Here is a 20,948-nt window from a genome sequence, read left to right as displayed (position 1 = left end):
CGGCGTTTATACATCATTACATTCTCTCAGTAAATTTACATCTCACATACATTTCACTGTCTTTTTCTCTTCATTATTTATCGAACGCGACATGAATTAAACGTTTGCATTTGATAATTTATTCCTGAGGGTCTGAACTGCCGGCACGAAGCGGAATTTACTGCTGTTATAGTAAGTAATGACTGGCGCTTTATTCCTGCCAGAGAAAACGATTCAAACTGTGCTGTAAAACACAGAGGGGGATCTAGGAGGAAAGAAATAAAGGTACAAGGAGTGAGATTTTATAATTGTTCCCGCCAAATTAGATGTTTTTTAATCTTTGCCTTGTTTGCTCATCTGAAATTGGCGGCCTTTTTGAAATTGATAAAATTTCAGTTTCAGTTACAGTTCAACCAATCAGTGCACAGCATTTCCGGCCGCCCTTTGACTTCCCGGAGCTGATTTCAAACTTGACTGATGGACGGGGCTGCATCCAATCACAACACAAGGGCGGTCCCTCTACTATCTTAAATAGACAGTCCCTGAGCAGCCTCAACATTTACAGTGTCTTTGTTCCACATCTTCTACCATAATGGCCAGAACCAAGCAGACAGGGCGCAAATCGACCGGAGGGAAAGCTCCCCGCAAGCAGCTGGCTACCAAAGTGGCCCGCAAGAGCGCTCCAGCCACGGGTGGAGTGAAGAAGCCTCACCGTTACAGACCCGGCACTGTGGCTCTGCGGGAGATCCGCCGCTACCAGAAATCCACCGAGCTGCTCAACCGCAAACTGCCCTTCCAGCGCCTGGTGCGGGAGATCGCGCAGGACTTCAAGACAGACCTGCGCCTCCAGAGCTCGGCCGTCATGGCCCTGCAGGAGGCCAGCGAGGCTTACCTGGTGGGGCCCTTTGAGGACACCAACCTGTGCGCCATCCATGCCAAGCGAGTCACCATCAAGCCCAAAGACATCCAGCTGGCCCGCCGTGTCCGCGGGGAGCGCGCCTAAACTCACCCTGCCCTGATCTGAGTTTGGCATCAAATAACACAACGGCTCTTTTCACAGCCACCAAATCGGCAAAACAAAGATCTGCGATCTCCTGTTGTCAGAGAACTGTGGTTTAGAGCAGATCATTTTGTTAGAGAGCCGATCATTGTGTAAAATCTTTCGTTTGCATAAACGGTAGATTTGCTAAAATCCCTGGCAAATATCGCCAGAGGCGAGCAGCTAAATGCCCGAATCCAGTACTGAGAAGGCTGAGGGGAGATCTGATTGAAATGTGCAACATTTTGGCGGGCCTGGAGAGAGTGGAGGTGAAGAGTCTTAGCAGAGAGTTCAGTGACTGTGCGGCATATGTTTAAAGTGATAGGTGGAAAAATATCTGGGAAAACGAGAATTTTATTTTCACCCAGAGGGTGATGGTGGTCTGGAACTCACTGCCTGAAAGGGTAGTTGAGGCAGAGACCCCCAACTCATTCAAAAGGAATCTGGATATGCATCTTAAGTGCTGTAATCTGCAGGGCGACGGTCTGAATGCTGGAAGGTGGGATGAGAATAGGTGGGCCGTTTTTCGGCCGGGACATGCACGATGGGGCAAGTGCCCTCGTTGTAGTCCAATACAAAGCAGCGCTAGCATTATAAGATTGCCTTCTCAGACAGCAAGCAGCCCTTTAACATATAAAGTGGGTGGCTCTGAAAAGAGCCTTTGGGTTCGCAGATTTAAGTCAGGCAACTTCACTTGCTCTTGGTGCTCCGAGCGCTGGTTTTCTTGGGGAACACGGCACACAGGGAACTGCAGTCCAGCCCGGGAGGAGCGAGACTTGGCCTTGGACCGAGCTTTACCACCGGTCTTCCCTCTTCCAGACATTTCCACAATCTGACAAATACTTTCAGGAAGAATGTTGAGAACCGCCCACAATAGTCCCATTTATACCTTCGAGATGAATGGAGTCGGGGGCACTGGTGATTGGTCACTCTGTATGGGTGTCATTGTACTCTTCATGTGACCAATCAGAGAGCGGCTGAATTCACCAAGCCAGAGACGCCAAGGAGATGAGGGCGGATAATAACGGCGCGAAATTGTCAGACTGCAAACGATTTTTCAAATTTGAAAATCCCGCCAATATATTTGTAAAACACAGAGCGGCTTCAATATAGATCATCACATTTTTAGGTAACTTGGTTTTACCGCAAATATTTTAAAATCTTTTTGATATTGTATTATTCCACATGTGGTAACAATTTCCAGATTCACTTTCACATTCCGCCATCTATTCGGGTTCACTCTCTATCCTTTTTGAAACATTCTATAACCAGCGGACAGAAAGCCTCTTTCACAGCATTCTGTAACCATTTCAGCTCAATGTTCCTAATGATACCGCATCACTGACTATAGATTGATCCCTATTGGTGAGAGACAACAGCGGAGTGTATAATCTTAGTGTCAGGTGTCAAAGAGTGAGACTGAGGGTTCCCACACCACCGGGGTTTCTAGATAATGTACTGATTACTTATTGAGGACAAACTTGATCTCGGGATATGAGTGACTGAGAAATGATGCCTGTGCGTTAAATCAGATTTTATTATCGAAATACAGCAAAGGGGCTTAATATGAACGCGTCCATTAACAAAGCTCACAAATGGTCAGTAATTAATGATCGGGACATTATTAAGTAGAGACAGGAAGATCGCACGGGCAGTGAAACTGTATTAACCAGAATCTGTGGGATTAAAACAGAGATCACAAAGGCAGTTAGAAAATACAAGTCACTTGCTAAAAATATCAAAACAAATTGATATTATAGAGATAATGTTGTAGCTTTTTGAGAGACGTTGTCGGTGGCTCTTAAATTCGGAACTCGCAGTTTATACAGATCCCCAGAGCTCTATGTTAATGAAGGATGGGGTGAAAACCATGTTCGTAATTGGCTGGTTTACAATGAAGTCAATTCTTGAGATTCTGTATTTATCTGATTGGGTATCTAAAGTAACCAATCAAATTTAGTGTTCTGCGAATCCACAACATTTCACAGCAGTCAGCTCAGTCCATTGCTCTTGCCTGTCACCTATCCACCGATATCCCTGTCTTTCTCACTCCCTCTGCTACTCTCTCTTCAACTGTTTCAGTTTTGCTGGCACCAGCCCGTCACCTTTTTCAGTCTGCACGGATCATTCCTCCACACTTCAGCTTACTCACAGAAGACAAGGTGGCTGAGTGATTAAAACGATGAACTGCTAATCTGTTGTGCTCTGCATGCGTGGGTTTGAATTCCATACTCCTTGTTTCTGAATGTTTAAAATAAGAGCACCGGCTTCGTGTTCCATTCGAGTTCGCTGCTTCTTTCAAAGCAAGAAATACGGATGTGTAAAGTAAACACAGTGACAGTGTTGTCGTGGAGGATTGCATCCAGTTCTGGTTATTTCAGGGTACAGAGGAGATTCATCAGAATGTGTGAAGTCGATAGAGATGGGTTTGTTCTGCATTGAATCAACAACATTGAAACAGTTGAAGAGACAGTAGTAGAGGGAGTCAGAAATTCAGGCATATTGGTGGAAAGGTGACAGGCAAGATCAGTGGACGAGCTAACTGAAGGGACATTTACATCAAGTGTGAAACATCATAACAAGTGAGACAAGGAAAAACACAGTGGCGCAGTGGTTAGCACCGCACCCTCACAGCTCCAGGGACCCGGGTTCGATTCTGGGGACTGCCTGTGCAGAGTTTGCAAGTTCTCCCTGTGTCTGCGTGGGTTTTCTCCGTGTGCTCCGTTTTCCTCCCACAAGCCAAAAGACTTGCAGGTTGATAGGTAAATTGGCCATTATAAATTGTCACTGGTATAGGTCGGTGGTCGGAAAATATAGGGACAGGTGGGGATGTTTGGTGGGAATATGGGATTAGTGTCGGATTAGTATAAATGGGTGGTTGATGGTCGGCACAGACTCGGTGGGCCGAAGGGCCTGTTTCAGTGCTGCATCTCTAATCGAATCATAATCACTTCCCATTAGCTCATTGTACAAGGACATGGTGACAGAAATTTAGGATTTTGGGCAGGAGATGTCGGGTGAACACGGAGTGAGTGGTGATGATCTGGAACTCACTTCCCACAAGGGTGCTGGAAGTAGAGACAATCAATTATTCAAGAGATTATTGACACAGCATTTGAAGGAATTAAACTTGCAGAGCTGCAGGGATCGAGCAGTGGAGTGAGTGTGATTGGATTGCACTCTGGAGAGCTGTCATGGACTCAATGGGCCAAATAGCCTCCTTCGGTGCTGTAAATAACTTTATGTTTACTATTAGTTTCTGACTGAAAACTGATCAGTTTAGAGGCTATTTTAAATCTATATTTATTCAAAAAATGACAAATTTACGGGAGACGTACATGGATGATGAGAATCATTTTATAAATTGCATTGACTTGTTCGGTTTTAAAACTGTTTTTTTTAAATATTTTGTCTGTGTGTAGCTTGTACTCTGTCCCCGTCAGTTCCTGGTCTGTGAGTGTGAGTTTACCTCATATTATTTCATTCTCTGTTATCTGAATGTGGGTTCAATATTTACCCAGAGCACCGTGTGTGAATTGAACTTTCCCTATCTCCCTTTTTATTATTATTTAACAAAGATCTGCACACTCTTGTTTCTGACTGTGAACTCATTTATTAGTGTAAAGGACATGTCTTCTTCAACTAAAATTTCGCTGAAGGAAAATTGAAGTTCAGCATTGTGGGAGATGCACATGGATGATGAGAGTCTTTTGTAGGTTTTAATTTGGAAATCACATTGATCATTTTTAAGTTATAAAATGAAGCTTCATGATACCAGAATTGAGGTCTGACCTGCAGTAGAGAACTCATGTCAACTGCTTGGAAAGCAGATATTCTCAGCACTATACCACCATCACTATGTGAGTTTGACATATGTAAATGAGTACATTATTCTGCAACATTTATTTTCTGTTATGCGACTATGTCTGGTTCCAGTTCATCATGTCAGCCTCTGGTACTCTGTATGAGGTAGGATTCATGTGCTGTATGTCAGTTTCTGGTACTGCCTGTGAGTGTGAATATACTTCTGTATCCATCAGTCTCTCAAACTGAATGTGAGTGTGGATTAGTTCATTTATCATCCGTCTCCGCAACTGACAGTGAGAATGTGATTCATTCAGTATCTCTGTGTCTCTGGTATTGTTTGTGAATGTGTTGCTTATTCTGTGTTTTTCTGTGACTGGTAGAGTTTGTGAGTGTGGCATTCATTCTGTACCTGTTAGGAAATATTATTGAATGGCATTGTGGACTCAGTGTTTTTTAGGCACTCCTACTCGATGTGAATCAGATTTGTACTGTGTCCATCTGTTTCACGTCATGTAATTGAGTGTGGGGTGCATTATATAACTGTTAGTCCATGGCTGTGATAGATAGAGTTTTGATCTGCAAGGCAGTAAAGCGTTTTTGGGACAGCCAGGAAAGTCAAGTAAAGCACAATCACATCAGCCATGATCATATTAAATGGCAGAGTAGGGTGGAGAGGCCAAATAACCTACTCTTGGTCATCTTTGTTATGTTCTTAAGATCTTCTCCTGCTTGACATGACTAAACAATCTTCCGCTCACTCGGTGAATGGCGCTCACAGACACAGCTGGGGGAGGGGTGCGCATGCCGTCTTCGCCTCATGATGACGTCATAGTGGGTTGGGCTATATCGCGCGTGCGCAGATCTCTGCAACAATTCAGCTTCAAAACTCAATGGGAACTTTGTTCACTGATCTGAAACGTTAACTCTGCTTCTCTTTCCACAGATGCTGCCAGACCTGCTGAGTGATTCCAGCATTTCTTGTTTTTATTTCAGATTTCCAGCATCCGCAATATTTTGCTTTTATTTAAGGGACCTTTGCCCATTTCACCCTCATCAATGTCTGAACAATGAAACTGAACATGGGGTTAGGGTGGAGGGAGTGTGGGGAGGGGTGGAGGGAATCTATAACCTAGAAAGCCGGGAGCTGATCCCATTTAGATGTTCAAATTGCCGCCTCTCCCTGGAGGGTGTTTGTTATTATTCAAACTCTCCTCTCAAAACAATCCGACAGAAACATGGGAGGAAGGAGGGAGCCGGTGTGTTTGGTGGGACCTTGAAGAATTAATTTTAGTCAGCAAAGGTTTGTCTAACCGGAGTGAAACCCGCGGTCAATGTGTGTAATACAGAATGGCGATCTTCATCGTTTCATTCTAAACAAGAGACACGGACCTGCCGCGATTATACCGGATACACAAACACAGTGACAATAGAGCCCGTCACAGAGTTTCAGCTCCCGGTTGTTAAATGTCTTCATTTACACAGTCTTTACTGTGAATCTCTGGGGTTAGTTGCTGATTCCTAGTCCTGTATCCCTTAGACACTCGGAACCAGGAGATCCTCACACTCCCTTTTGGAAGATTTATTGACAGGAATTTTTACAAACTTTGGCTGAGTCGATCATAACCTGCTGTTCAATCATAGTATTATTTAAGGAATTAATGAGACATTCTGTTCACTACTCAGGCCTTTTACTCAGTTTGAGCAGACCAACAAGTGAAAGGTTCAGCATTTTTCCAGATATAGCAGACAGAGCTCGATAGAGGGACTCAGGGTTAATCCTACACACACAGGGCAGTTTGAGTGACAGTCACACAGGGACGGGAACTCATCTCGATTCCGTTGCCTACTCACCCAACAAGGACAGTTCGGGACTGAGTAAACATCCAACTCACTGTAATTCAGTACTGGAGAATGACAGAGGCTTGTCCACTCCATCTTTCCTTACTGTATCTGGGACATTATGTAAGGGAAAGTGTTCCAGTGCCTCGCACTCGCAGACAACAACTGACATGTGTTGAGACAGTCAGTGTTAGTCTTTCACTTACCATGAATAGGCGACTCTCCAAGAACCTGTAAATCCAATATCCCGAAGCAGCTGCTCTACTCAGAACTTGGTCGTGGTAGGAGAACCCCAGGTGGACATTGGAAACACATCAAGATGTCCTCAAATCGTCCCTCATTTGGGAAGACATTGTACTCTTCAGGGATATTTGTCAGGAGCATGCAAAGGCGAACTCGACGCAGCGAAGGCAGCACCCACACCGCCAAAGCAGTCATTTACCTGACCCTTCCAGCACCACCTGTCCCTGATGAGACAGAGTCTGCAGATCATGCATTGGACTTATCAGCCATTTCAGAACACATCAAACTGGAGTGGAAAAAAGTCATCCTTGATCCCGAGGGACTGTCTGAGATGAAAGAGAATAGATAGGCCAATATAATGATCAGCAATAATAATGAACTGGATAGGGAGGAGATCGAGAACAGGGAGATAGAATAGGGAGGGGAAGTGGCCTGTGACGTTTATATAATGTAACACATTGACAGAGATCCTGTCCTATTTGGGTAAAGACTTATTCAAGATAGAAAAATGTAAGCTACTCTCTCGCTGACATTTTGTACCAGAGACAACCTCTCTATTATTTCCAAACTCAAAGCAGGGCCAGATTGTAAACAAATACTATATTTCTCACTGACCCACATTTCCCTGTTGGTCTCTCTGCAGATTCGCAGGACAAGGCCATTCAGATATATTTTCAGTCACTAAGAGATTCATTCTGATGACATTAAGCAGAGACTATAACTTTCATTCCTCAAACACTCGGATTCACTTTGACACTTCTACGAGATCCGTTTGGCCCGTTTAGGAGCCGCCCTCTCACACCTTCCTCCGCTTTCTTCCGACCATCTTCCAGTCTCAGTGTCACACAAAGTACCATTAATTTGCTTTTGATCAAGATAATTCAAAGGTTGTTTGCAGCGCCAATCATTGAAATAATAATGGCAGTGAATTGTACAAAATATCCCATATCCACCCGATCACCATGATTCCAACCGGGCGGAATAGTGAGAGTGCAGTTGGGAAGGGAAACAAGTTTATAAGAGACAGTATGAGAAAATATTAATGGGGAAACAAAAAGGAAATCAATAATCATTTATCAAGAAACAAAAATTCAAATGACAGTGCAAAAAATTGGGCTTTGTTTATGGATAAAGAAAGAAACGCTCATGTGAAGGAAAAGGTAATGAAATGGTGTGTTATATGTATTTTCACAAAAGAAAAGGGTTAAGTTAATATCACGGGAGAGGAGGGCTGCAGAGTTATTGGATAGGATGAAAAAGTTCTGGATAGGTTGACATCTCTTTAAGTTAATAAGTCCAGAAGGGAAATATCCCATATTAGTGAGGGAGATACCAGAAGCTCTGAGCAAAATCTTTGAATATGGAAGGTGTGCCAGGTGACTGATGGATTACACTCCTGTTCTGGAAAGGAGAAGGAAATATCTGGTAACAAAGACCATTATTTTTGACAACAGTGGTGAATTAATAAAGGACAACCAGGACGGATTTGCTCAGGACAAATCATGTGCGACTAACATCATTGAGTTCTTGTGGTTGAAGTTACTGAAGGTAGTACAGTAATTATTGGATATATGCTCTTCCAAAGGCATTCAATCAAGTGGTGAATAACAGACTTACATGGAGAATAGAAATGCATGTTAAAATTGACACTGGGATCCTGAGATGGTAGTTGGTTAAAGGATAGGAGGCTATTCTGTGACCTTGTCCTATTTACAACTTCTCTTTTGTTATCTCTTGCCCCACACCCCCACCCCCCCCTTTACTTGCTTATAACCTTTTACAATTCTAATATTTGCTCGTTCTGAAGTAAGGTCACCGACCTGAAATGTTAACTCTGCTTCTCTCTCCACAGATGCTGCCAGACCTGCTGAGTATTTCCAGCATTTCTTGTTTTTATTTCAGATTTCCAGCATCCGCAGTATTTTGCTTTTCTTTTAGAGTTTAGTCGTGAACTGATACTTTTTGCTTACTGGGGCGGAACTATGCAGTGGAGTGACGCAGAAAACTGTACGAAGAACAATGTTTTTATCGGGCCCACAATGTCGAAGTTTGAGGAGGACAAAATACATAGCAATGTATGCAAATGGTAAAGAGCTGTAAGTTTCAGGTAGATGTCACCTGAACAGAAATGAGACAGAGAATACCCAAGCCGTCGCACCTTTAGATTCCTGACCAAGATAGACCTACAAGGTACAAACTCAAGTTATGTGACCAAGTCAGAGAGTTTATTAGGTTTAACTAAGATGCACAAAGTTAATATTTAACAAGGCAATAGATATTCAGTAAAACACAACACCCATTCTTGTTTCTGTGCTTGCTGCGGCACGGACCTCTCTCCTTCTTCTTCCTTTGCTGTGTTTTCTTGACTGTGTTCTACCTTCTCCTTCTAAGTGCTAACGATCTTCTATTGGCCCCTCTCATTGCACAAACTGACAGATACAGAGTAAAATCAACCTTCACAAACCAGGAACTGACAGATAGAGAGTAAAATCAACGTTCATGCACCAGAAACTGACAGGTACAGAGTAAAATCAACATTCACAGACCAGAAACTGACAGGTACAGAGTAAAATCTGCATTCACATACCAGGAATTGACAGGTACAGAGTAAAAGCAACATTCACATACCAGGAATTGACAGGTGCAGTATAAAATCAACATTCACAGACCAGAAACTGACAGGTACAGAGTAAAATCTGCATTCACATACCAGGAATTGACAGGTACAGAGTAAAAGCAACATTCACATACCAGGAATTGACAGGTGCAGTATAAAATCAACATTCACAGACCAGAAACTGACAGGTACAGAGTAAAATCTGCATTCACATACCAGGAATTGACAGGTACAGAGTAAAAGCAACATTCACATACCAGGAATTGACAGGTGCAGTATAAAATCAACATTCACACACCAGGAACTGACAGGTACAGAGTAAAATCAGCATTCACATACCAGGAATTGACAGGTACAGAGGAAAATCAACATTCACACAGCAGGAACTGACAGGTACAGAGTAAAATCAACATTCACATACCAGGAACTGACAGGTGCAGAGCAAAATCAACATTCACATACCAGGAATTGACAGGTGCAGAGTAAAATCAACATTCACATACCAGGAACTGACAGGTACGGAGTAAAATCAACATTCACATACCAGGGACTGACAGGTACAGAGTAAAATCAACATTCACATACCAGGGACTGACAGGTACAGAGTAAATTCAACATTCACATACCAGGAATTGACAGGTGCAGAGTAAAATCAACATTGACATACCAGGAACTGACAGGTACAATACAGATCGTTGGCCGGTAGTTATTTTAAGGCAGGGAATTAAAAAGTGATGCAATGATCGAACCGATCCATGAACGTTCCTGTCGGAGATCTCGAAGTTACCTTCAGGTGAAATGTGAGCAGTTGGTATTCAAATAACTGCAGTAAATCGATTCTTTCAGAGAGGCTGTCAGTGGATGTTAAAAGAGCCGATGTCCTTGGTGCTTTATTTTGGTATATTGTGGAGATCTGCAAGGAGCTGTTGTGCTTCGTCACCGCCATGTCCAATCGCAGGTCAAGTTTATGTTGCAGTATTTTACAAAGGAAAAAAATGTCAAAGCCATTACAGAATAGAAGTTGAAAACAAGAAATGCTGGAAATACTCAGCAGGTCTGGCAGCATCTGTGTAGAGAGAAGCAGAGTTAACGTTTCAGGTGAGTGACCTTTGATCAGAATATTTGCAGCACTGTCTGTTTTTATTTCAGATTTCCAGCATTCACAGTATTGTGTTTTTATTAACATGAACGGATTGCTCAGTTACAAGTTGAAATCATTATACAGCATTCTATTAATCAAAACGCTTTAAAGAAACTGTGCTGTAAGCGATGGTGCTATCGTGGTGAGCACAGCTGCCTTCCAAGCAGTTGGCCTGCTTTCGATTCTCGGCCATCGCAATCTTAAATTGCATGTTTACTTTATGTTGCAGTATTTTACAAACGAAAAAGTTTCAAAGCCTTGACAGAATTGAAGTTGATAAAATATTCTCATCATCCAATCAGATTCATTCTCCTGCTTGATCAGCGTCGCCCTGGAGCAAGTTTGTTTCCTTCAAGTGTTTCTCCAATTTCCTATTGAAATCATTGATTGTCTCTGCTTCCACCACACTTGTGGACAGACAGTTGCAGCAGGGATAACAAAAAGTGCTTCCTCACATTTCCCTGCATCTCTTTCCCAAAACCAGCAATCTGTGTCTCCTAGTCCTTGTACCATCAACTAATGGGAACAGGTTCTCCTTGTCTACCTTACCTACACCTGTATCAAATTTCCCCTCAATCCACATTGCTGTAAGGAGAACAACCACTTACTTAGATAACACAATCCAGAGCCATCTATCCAAGCTTTTCAATAACAAAAGAACAGTTGTGTTGTACGTAGTATAGAGAGGATCATAACATCAAGAGACTTTGATAGATCAACTGATTGTCTCTGCCCAACGCACCAGATTTACTGTCTCACCTGAACACTGCTCACCGCTGTGTAAAGTTTAGAGTATTTTCACGGCTTACATTTATGCAAGAACTGCAATGTCAAGGTTGGATTATAAAGCATGACGGCCATCTTCACTGAACTACGTCAAAATGTCATGTTGAGAGTGGTGTCAGTGTGGAAGATGCACTTAGCCATAGGATAAAAAAGGCAAGTCATGTAGCTGGAGGGGGATCCACAATGTGGGGGCGATGGACCGTGACATATTTTACGTTTGTGACAAATAAGAACAAATAAAATAATAGGATTAATGACATGCTTTGTACATCAATATATTGAAGTCTGTTTGATCTGTTGCTTGATTTAATATGAAATTTGTTTTCAAGGCTATATATTGTTTAAACCTTTGTGTGAGAACAATGGGAGAGACACCAGCACTCCTTGCAGGGAGAGAGAAGGGATAAAGGCAGAATTAAAGAAAAAAATGTCTGGGATCAGCAAGAATGTAACCTTTAGGATCTTTGCTAAAATAGAAAGAATCGGGAAGCATCTGTAATGTGTGTAGATTCAACCAGTAACTAACTAGTGTCAAACAATGATGTCAACCTGGACCAATTAGGACACTTACAACAATTCAAAACTAATATGGTAACATCCTTGCACCACAAAAAGGATAAAAGAAAGGGTGTTACAGGACATCGTCATCACACTTAGACAGGGGTCAACAGAAGATCGCTGGTACTTAAAAGGAGAAGATAGAATACATTCAAGAAAACACAGCAAGGGATGAAGAAGGAGAGAAGTCCGTGCCGCAGCAAGCACAGAAACAAGAACGGGTGTTGTGTGTTGCTGCATATCTATTACCATTGTTAAGTATTAACTTTGTACATCTTAGTTAAGCCTAACAAACTCTCTGACTTGGTCACATAACTTGAGTTTGTACCTTGTAGGTCTATCTTGGTCAGGAATCTAAAGATGAGACGGGTTGGGTATTCTCTGTCTCACCTCTGTTCAGGTAACATCTACCGAAAACTGACTGCTCTTTGCTATATGCATACATTGCTATGTATTTTGTCCTCCTCAAACTTCGAAATTGTGGGCCCGTTAAAAACATTGTTCTCCTTACAGTTTTCTGCGTCACCTCATTGCATAGTTCTGCCCAGTAAGCAAAAAGGATCAGTTCACTACGAAACTCGAAAATAAAAGCAAAATGATGCGGATGCCGGAAATCTGAAATAAAAACAAGAAATGCTGGAAATACTCAGCAGGTCTGGCAGCATCTGCGCAGAGAGAAGCAGAGTTAACGTTTCAGGTGAGTGACCTTTGATCAGAATATTTGCAGCACTGTCTGTTTTTATTTCAGATTTCCAGCATTCACAGTATTGTGTTTTGATCAACATGAACGGATTGCTCAGCTCCAAGTTGAAATCATTGTACAGCATTCTATTAATCAAAACGCCGGAGAAACACAGCGCAGTAAGCGATGGTGGTATAGTGGTGAGCATAGCTCCTTTCCAAGCAATTGTCCCGGGTTCGATTCCCGGCCATCGCAATCTTAAAATGCAGGTTTACTTTTTGTTGCAGTATTTTACAAACGAAAAAGATTCAATGCCTTGACAGAATTGAAGTTGATAAAATATTCTCATCATCCAATCAGATTCATTCTCCTGCTTGATCAGTGTCGCCCTGGAGCAAGTTTGTTTCCTTCAAGTGTTTCTCCAATTTCCTAATGAAATCATTGATTGTCTTTGCTTCCACCACACTTGTGGACATACAGTTGCAGCAGGTATAACAAAAAGTGCTTCCTCACGTTTCCCTGCATCTCTTTCCCAAAACCATCAATCTGTGTCTCCTAGTCCTTGTACCATCAACTAATGGGAACAGGTTCTCCTTGTCTAACTTACCTACACCTGTATCAAATTTCCCCTCAATCCACATTGCTGTAAGGAGAACAACCACTTACTTAGATAACACAATCCAGAGCCATCTATCCAAGCTTTTCAATGACAAAAGAATAGTTGTGTTGTAAAAAGTATAGATAGGAGCATAACATCAAAATACTTTGATAGATCAACTGATTGTCTCTGCCCAACGCACCAGATTTTCTGTATCACCTGAACACTGCTCACCGCTGTGTGAAGTTTAGAGTATTTTCACAGCTTACATTTATGCAAGAACTGCAATGTCAAGGTTGGATTGTAAAGCATGACGGTCATCTTCACTGAACTACGTCAAAGTGTCATGTTGAGAGTGGTGTCAGTGTGGAAGATGCACGTAGCCATAGGAAATAAAAGGCAAGTCATATAGCTGGAGGGGGATCCACAATGTGGGGGCGATGGACCGTGACATATTTTACGTTTGTGACAAATAGGAACAACTAAAATAATAGGATTAATATTATGCTTTGTACATCAATATATTGTAGTCTGTTTGATCTGTTGCTTGCTTTATTATGAAATTTGTTTTCAAGGCTATACTTTGTTTAAACCTTTGTGTGAGAACAATGGGAGAGACACCAGCACTCCTTGCAGGGAGAGAGAAGAGATAAAGGCAGAATTAAAGAAAAAAATGTCTGGGATCAGCAAGAATGTAACCTTTAGGATCTTTGCTAAAATAGAAAGAATCGGGAAGCATCTGTAATGTGTGTAGATTCAACTATTAACCAACTGGTGTCAAACAATGATGTCAACCTGGACCAATTAGGACACTTAGAACAATTCAAATCTCATATGGTAACATCCTTGCACCACAAAAAGGATAAAAGAAAGGGTGTTACAGGACATCGTCATCACACATAGACAGGGGTCAACAGAAGATCGTTGGTACTTAAAAGGAGAAGATAGAATACTGTCAAAAAACACAGCAAGGGATGAAGAAGGAGAGACGTCCGTGCCGCAGCAAGCACAGAAACAAGAACGGGTGTTGTGTGTTGCTGCATATCTATTACCATTGTTAAGTATTAACTTTGTACATCTTAGTTAAGCCTAATAAACTCTCTGACTTGGTCACATAACTTGAGTTTGTACCTTGTAGGTCTATCTTGGTCAGGAATCTAAAGGTGAGACGGGTTGGGTATACTCTGTCTCACCTCTGTTCAGGTAACATCGACCTGAAACTTACAGCTCTTTACTATATGCATACATTGCTATGTATTTTGTCCTCCTCAAACTTCGAAATTGTGGGCCCGTTAAAAACATTGTTCTCCGTACAGTTTTCTGCGTCACCCCACTGCATGGTTCTGCCCAGTAAGCTAAAAGGATCAGTTCACGACGAAACTCTAAAATACAAGCAAAATGCTGCGGATGCTGGACATCTGAAATCAAAACAAGAAATGCTGGAAATACTCAGCAGGTCTGGCAGCATCTGTGTAGAGAGAAACACAGTTAACGTTTCAGGTGAGTGACCTTTGATCAGAATATTTGCAGCACTGTCTGTTTTTATTTCAGATTTCCAGCATTCACAGGATTGTGTTTTTATTAACATGAACGGATTGCTCAGCTACAAGTTGAAATCATCGTACAGCATTCTATTAATCAAAACGCCGGAGAAACTCAGCGCAGTAAGAGATGGTGGTATAGTGGTGAGTATAGCTCCCTTTCAAGTAGTTGGTCCCGGTTCGATTCCCCGCCACCGCAATCTTAAATTGAAGTATTACTTTATGTTGCAGTATTTTACAAACGAAAAAGTTTCAAAGCCTTGACAGAATTGAAGTTGATAAAATATTCTCATCATCCAATCAGATTCATTCTCCTGCTTGATCAGCGTCTCCCTGGAGCGAGTTTGTTTCCTTCAAGTGTTTCTCCAATTTCCTATTGAAATCATTGATTGTCTCTGCTTCCACCACACTTGTGGACAGACAGTTCCAGCAGGTATAACAAAAAGTGCTTCCTCACATTTCCCTGCATCTCTTTCCCAAAACCATCAGTCTGTGTCTCCTAGTCCTTGTACCATCAACTAATGGGAACAGGTTCTCCTTGTCTAACTTACATACACCTGTATCAAATTTCCCCTCAATCCACATTGCTGTAAGGAGAACAACCACTTACTTAGATAACACAATCCAGAGCCATCTATCCAAGCTTTTCAATAACAAAAGAATAGTTGTGTTGTAAGTAGTATAGATAGGAGCATAACATCAAGAGACTTTGATAGATCAACTGATTGTCTCTGCCCAACGCACCAGATTTTCTGTATCACCTGAACACTGCTCACCGCTGTGTAAAGTTTAGAGTATTTTCATGGCTTACATTTATGCAAGAACTGCAATGTCAATGTAGGATTGTAAAGCCTGACGGTCATCTTCACTGAACTACGTCAAAATGTCATGTTGAGAGTGGTGTCAGTGTGGAAGATGCACGTCGCCATAGGAAAAAAAAAGGCAAGTCATGTCGCTGGAGGGGGATCCACAATGTGGGGGCAATGGACCGTGAAATATTTTACGTTTGTGACAAATAAGAACAACTAAAATAATGGGATTAATGATATGCTTTGTACATCAATATATTGAAGTCTGTTTGATCTGTTGCTTGCTTTATTATGAAATTTGTTTTCAAGGCTATACTTTGTTTAAACCTTTGTGTGAGAACAATGGGAGAGACACCAGCACTTCTTGCAGGGAGAGAGAAGGGAGAAAAGGCAGAATTAAAGAAAAAAATGTCTGGGATCAGCAAGAATGTAACCTTTAGGATCTTTGCTAAAATAGAAAGAATCGGAAAGCATCTGTAATGTGTGTAGATTCAATTATTAACTAACTAGTGTCAAACAATGATGTCAACCTGGACCAATTAGGACACTTAGAACAATTCAAAACTAATATGGTAACATCCTTGCACCACAAAAAGGATAAAAGAAAGGGTGTTACAGGACATCGTCATCACACATAGACAGGGGTCAACAGAAGATCGTTGGTACTTAAAAGGAGAAGATAGATTACAGTCAAAAAACACAGCAAGGGATGAAGAAGGAGAGAAGTCCGTGCCGCAGCAAGCACAGAAACAAGAACGGGTGTTGTGTGTTGCTGCATATCTATTACCATTGTTAAGTATTAACTTTGTACATCTTAGTTAAGCCTAATAAACTCTCTGACTTGGTCACATAACTTGAGTTTGTACCTTGTAGGCCTATCTTGGTCAGGAATCTAAAGGTGAGACGGGTTGGGTATTCTCTGTCTCACCTCTGTTCAGGTAACATCTCCCTGAAACTTACAGCTCTTTACTATATGCATACATTGCTATGTATTTTGTCCTCCTCAAACTTCGAAATTGTGGGCCCGTTAAAAACATTGTTCTCCGTACAGTTTTCTGCGTCACCCCACTGCATAGTTCTGCCCAGTAAGCAAAAAGGATCAGTTCACTACGAAACTCTAAAATAGAATCAAAATGCTGCGGATGCTGGACATCTGAAAACAAAACAAGAAATGCTGGAAATACTCAGCAGGTCTGGCAGCATCTGTGTAGAGAGAAACACAGTTAACGTTTCAGGTGAGTGACCTTTGATCAGAATATTTGCAGCACTGTCTGTTTTTATTTCAGATTTCCAGCATTCACAGTATTGTGTTTTTATTAACATGAACGGATTTCTCAGCTGCAAGTTGAAATCATTGTACAGCATTCTATTAATCAAAACGCCGCAGAAACGCAGTACAGTAAGCGATGCTGGTATAGTGGTGAGCATAACTGCCTTCCAAGAAGTTGGTCCTGGTTCGATTCCCGGTCATTGTGATCTGAAATTGCAGTTTTACTTTATGTTGCAGTATTTTGCAAACGAAAAAATTTCAAAGCCTTGACAGAATTGAAGTTGATAAAATATTCTCATCATCCAATCAGATTCATTCTCCTGCTTGATCAGTGTCGCCCTTGAGCAAGTTTGTTTCCTTCAAGTGTTTCTCCAATTTCCTATTGAAATCATTGATTGTCTCTGCTTCCACCACACTTGTGGACAGACAGTTGCAGCAGGTATAACAAAAAGTGCTTCCTCACATTTCCCTGCATCTCTTTCCCAAAACCATCAATCTGTGTCTCCTAGTCCTTGTACCATCAACTAATGGGAACATGTTCTCCTTGTCTAACGTACCTACACCTGTATCAAATTTCCCCTCAATCCACATTGCTGCAAGGAGAACAACCACTTACTTAGATAACACAATGCAGAGCCATCTATCCAAGCTTTTCAATAACAAAAGAATAGTTGTGTTGCAAGTAGTATAGATAGGAGCATAACAACAAGAGACTTTGATTGATCAACTGATTGTCTCTGCCCAACGCACCAGATTTTCTGCATCACCTGAACACTGCTCACCGCTGTGTAAAGTTTGGAGTATTTTCATGGCTTACATTAATGCAAGAACTACAATGTCAAGGTTGGATTGTAAAGCATGACGGTCATCTTCACTGAACTACGTCAAAATGTCATGTTGAGAGTGGTGTCAGTGTGGAAGATGCACGTAGCCATAGGAAAAAAAAAGACAAGTCATGTAGCTGGAGGGGGATCCACAATGTGGGGGCGATGCACCGTGACATATTTTACGTTTGTGACAAATAAGAACAACTAAAAAAATAGGATTAATGATATGCTTTGTACCTCAATATATTGAAGTCTGTTTGATCTGTTGCTTGCTTTATTATGAAATTTGTTTTCAAGGCTATACTTTGTTTAAACCTTTGTGTGAGAACAATGGGAGAGACACCAGCACTCCTTGCAAGTAGAGAGAAGAGATCAAGGCAGAATTAAAGAAAAAAAATGTCTGGGATCAGCAAGAACGTAACCTTTAGGATCTTTGCTAAAATAGAAAGAATCGGGAGGCATGTGTGTAGATTCAACTATTAACTAACTAGTGTCAAACAATGATTTCACCCTGGACCAATTAGGACACTTAGAACAATTCAAAACTGATATGCTAACATCCTTGCACCAGAAAAAGGATAAAAGAAAGGGTGTTAAAGGACATCGTCATCACACTTAGACAGGGGTCAACAGAAGATCGTTGGTACTTAAAAGGAGAAGATAGAATACAGTCAAGAAAACACAGCAAGGATGAAAAAGGAGAGAAGTCCGTGCCGCAGCAAGCACAGAAACAAGAACGGGTGTTGTGTGTTGCTGCATGTCTATTACCATTGTTAAGTATTAACTTTGTACATCTTAGTTAAGCCTAATAAACTCTCTGACTTGGTCACATAACTTGAGTTTGTACCTTGTATGTCTATCTTGGTCAGGAATCTAAAGGTGAGACGGGTTGGGTATTCTCTGTCTCACCTCTGTTCAGGTAACATCGACCTGAAACTTACAGCTCTTTACTCTATGCATACATTGCTATGTATTTTGTCCTCCTCAAACTTCGAAATTGTGGGCCCGTTAAAAACATTGTTCTTCGTACAGTTTTCTGCGTCACCCCACTGCATAGTTGTGCCCAGGAAGCAAAAAGGATCAGTTCACAACGAAACTCTAAAATAAAAGCAAAATGCTGCAGATGCTGGAAATGTGAAATAAAAACAAGAAATGCTGGAAATACTCAGCAGGTCTGGCAGGATCTGTGTTGAGAGAAGCAGAGTTAACGTTTCAGGTGAGTGACCTTTGATCAGAATATTTGCAGCACTGTCTGTTTTTATTTCAGATTTCCAGCATTCACAGGATTGTGTTTGGATCAACATGAACGGATTGCTCAGCTGCAAGTTGAAATCATTGTACAGCATTCTATTAATCAAAACGGCGGAGCGACACCGGGCAGTAATCGGTGGCGGCATGGTGGCGAGCAGAGCTGTTTTCCAAGCAGATGTCACGGGTTCGATTCCCGGCCATTGCGATCTGAAATTGCAGTTTTACTTTATGTTGCAGTATTTTACAAACGAAAAAGGTTCAAAGCCTTGACAGAATTGAAGTTGATAAAATATTCTCATCATCCAATCAGATTCATTCTCCTGCTTGATCAGTGTCGCCCTTGAGCAAGTTTGTTTCCTTCAAGTGTTTCTCCAATTTCCTATTGAAATCATTGATTGTCTCTGCTTCCACCACACTTGTGGACAGACAGATGCAGCAGGTATAACAAAAAGTGCTTCCTCACATTTCCCTGCATCTCTTTCCCAAAACCATCAATCTGTGTCTCCTAGTCCTTGTACCATCAACTAATGGGAACAGGTTTTCCTTGTCGAACGTACCTACACCTGTATCAAATTTCCCCTCAATCCACATTGCTGTTAGGAGAACAACCACTTACTTAGATAACACAATGCAGAGCCATCTATCCAAGCTTTTCAATAACAAAAGAAGAGTTGTGTTGCAAGTAGTATAGATAGGAGCATAACATCATGAGACTTTGATAGATCAACTGATTGTCACTGCCCAACGCACCAGATTTTCAGTATCACCTGAACACTGCTCACCGCTGTGTAAAGTTTAGAGTATTTTCATGGCTTACATTTATGCAAGAACTGCAATGTCAAGGTTGGATTGTAAAGCCTGACGGTCATCTTCACTGAACTACGTCAAAATGTCATGTTGAGAGTGGTGTCAGTGTGGAAGATGCACGTCGCCATAGGAAAAAAAAGGCAAGACATGTAGCTGGAGGGGGATCCACTATGTGGGGGCGATGGACCGTGACATATTTTACGTTTGTGACAAGTAAGAACAACTAAAATAATAGGATTAATGATATGCTTTGTACCTCAATATATTGAAGTCTGTTTGATCTGTTGCTTGATTTAATATGAAATTTGTTTTCAAGGCTATACATTGTTTAAACCTTTGTGTGAGAACAATGGGAGAGACACCAGCACTCCTTGCAGGGAGAGAGAAGAGATAAAGGCAGAATTAAAGAAAAAATGTCTGGGATCAGCAAGAATGTAACCTTTAGGATCTTTGCTAAAATAGAAAGAATCGGGAAGCATCTGTAATGTGTGTAGATTCAACTATTAACTAACTAGTGTCAAACAATGATGTCAACCTGGACCAATTAGGACACTTAGAACAATTCAAAACTAATATGGTAACATCCTTGCACCACAAAAAGGATAAAAGAAAGGGTGTTACAGGACATCGTCATCACACTTGGACAGGGGTCAACAGAAGATCGTTGGTACTTAAAAGGAGAAGATAGAATACAGTCAAGAAAACACAGCAAGGAAGAAGAAGGAGAGAAGTCCGTGCCGCAGCAAGCGCAGAAACAAGAACGGGTGTTGTGTGTTGCTGCATATCTATTACCATTGTTAAGTATTAACTTTGTACATCTTAGTTAAGCCTAATAAACTCTCTGACTTGGTCACATAACTTGAGTTTGTACCTTGTAGGTCTATCTTGGTCAGGCATCTAAAGGTGAGACGGGTTGGGTATTCTCTGTCTCACCTCTGTTCAGGTAACATCTTCTTGAAAGTAACAGCTCTTTACTATATGCATACATTGCTATGTATTTTGTCCTCCTCAAACTTCGAAATTGTTGGCCCGTTAAAAACATTATTTTTCGTACAGTTTTCTGCGTCACCGCACTGCATACTTCTGCCCAGGAAGCAAAAAGGATCAGTTCACTCCGAAACTCTAAAATACAAGCAAAATACTGCGGATGCTGG

The 20,948-nt window shown here is 41.5% G+C and overlaps 1 protein-coding gene across 1 annotated transcript; it reads left to right on the top strand.

Annotated features, from left to right (window-relative positions):
- The first annotated feature begins 571 nt into the window (after positions 1–571).
- On the top strand, positions 572–982 carry LOC137381228 (histone H3-like). The gene has a single exon (XM_068053601.1). The coding sequence runs from the start codon at positions 572–574 to the stop codon at positions 980–982; it is 411 nt and encodes a 136-aa protein (XP_067909702.1).
- The last annotated feature ends 19,966 nt before the right edge of the window (positions 983–20,948 follow it).

This window comes from Heterodontus francisci, chromosome 21, assembly GCF_036365525.1.
Source record: "Heterodontus francisci isolate sHetFra1 chromosome 21, sHetFra1.hap1, whole genome shotgun sequence".
NCBI classification, from domain to species: Eukaryota; Metazoa; Chordata; class Chondrichthyes; order Heterodontiformes; family Heterodontidae; genus Heterodontus; species Heterodontus francisci.
Note: the sequence above shows the minus strand (reverse complement) of the source record. Positions and strands in the feature narration are given on the sequence as shown.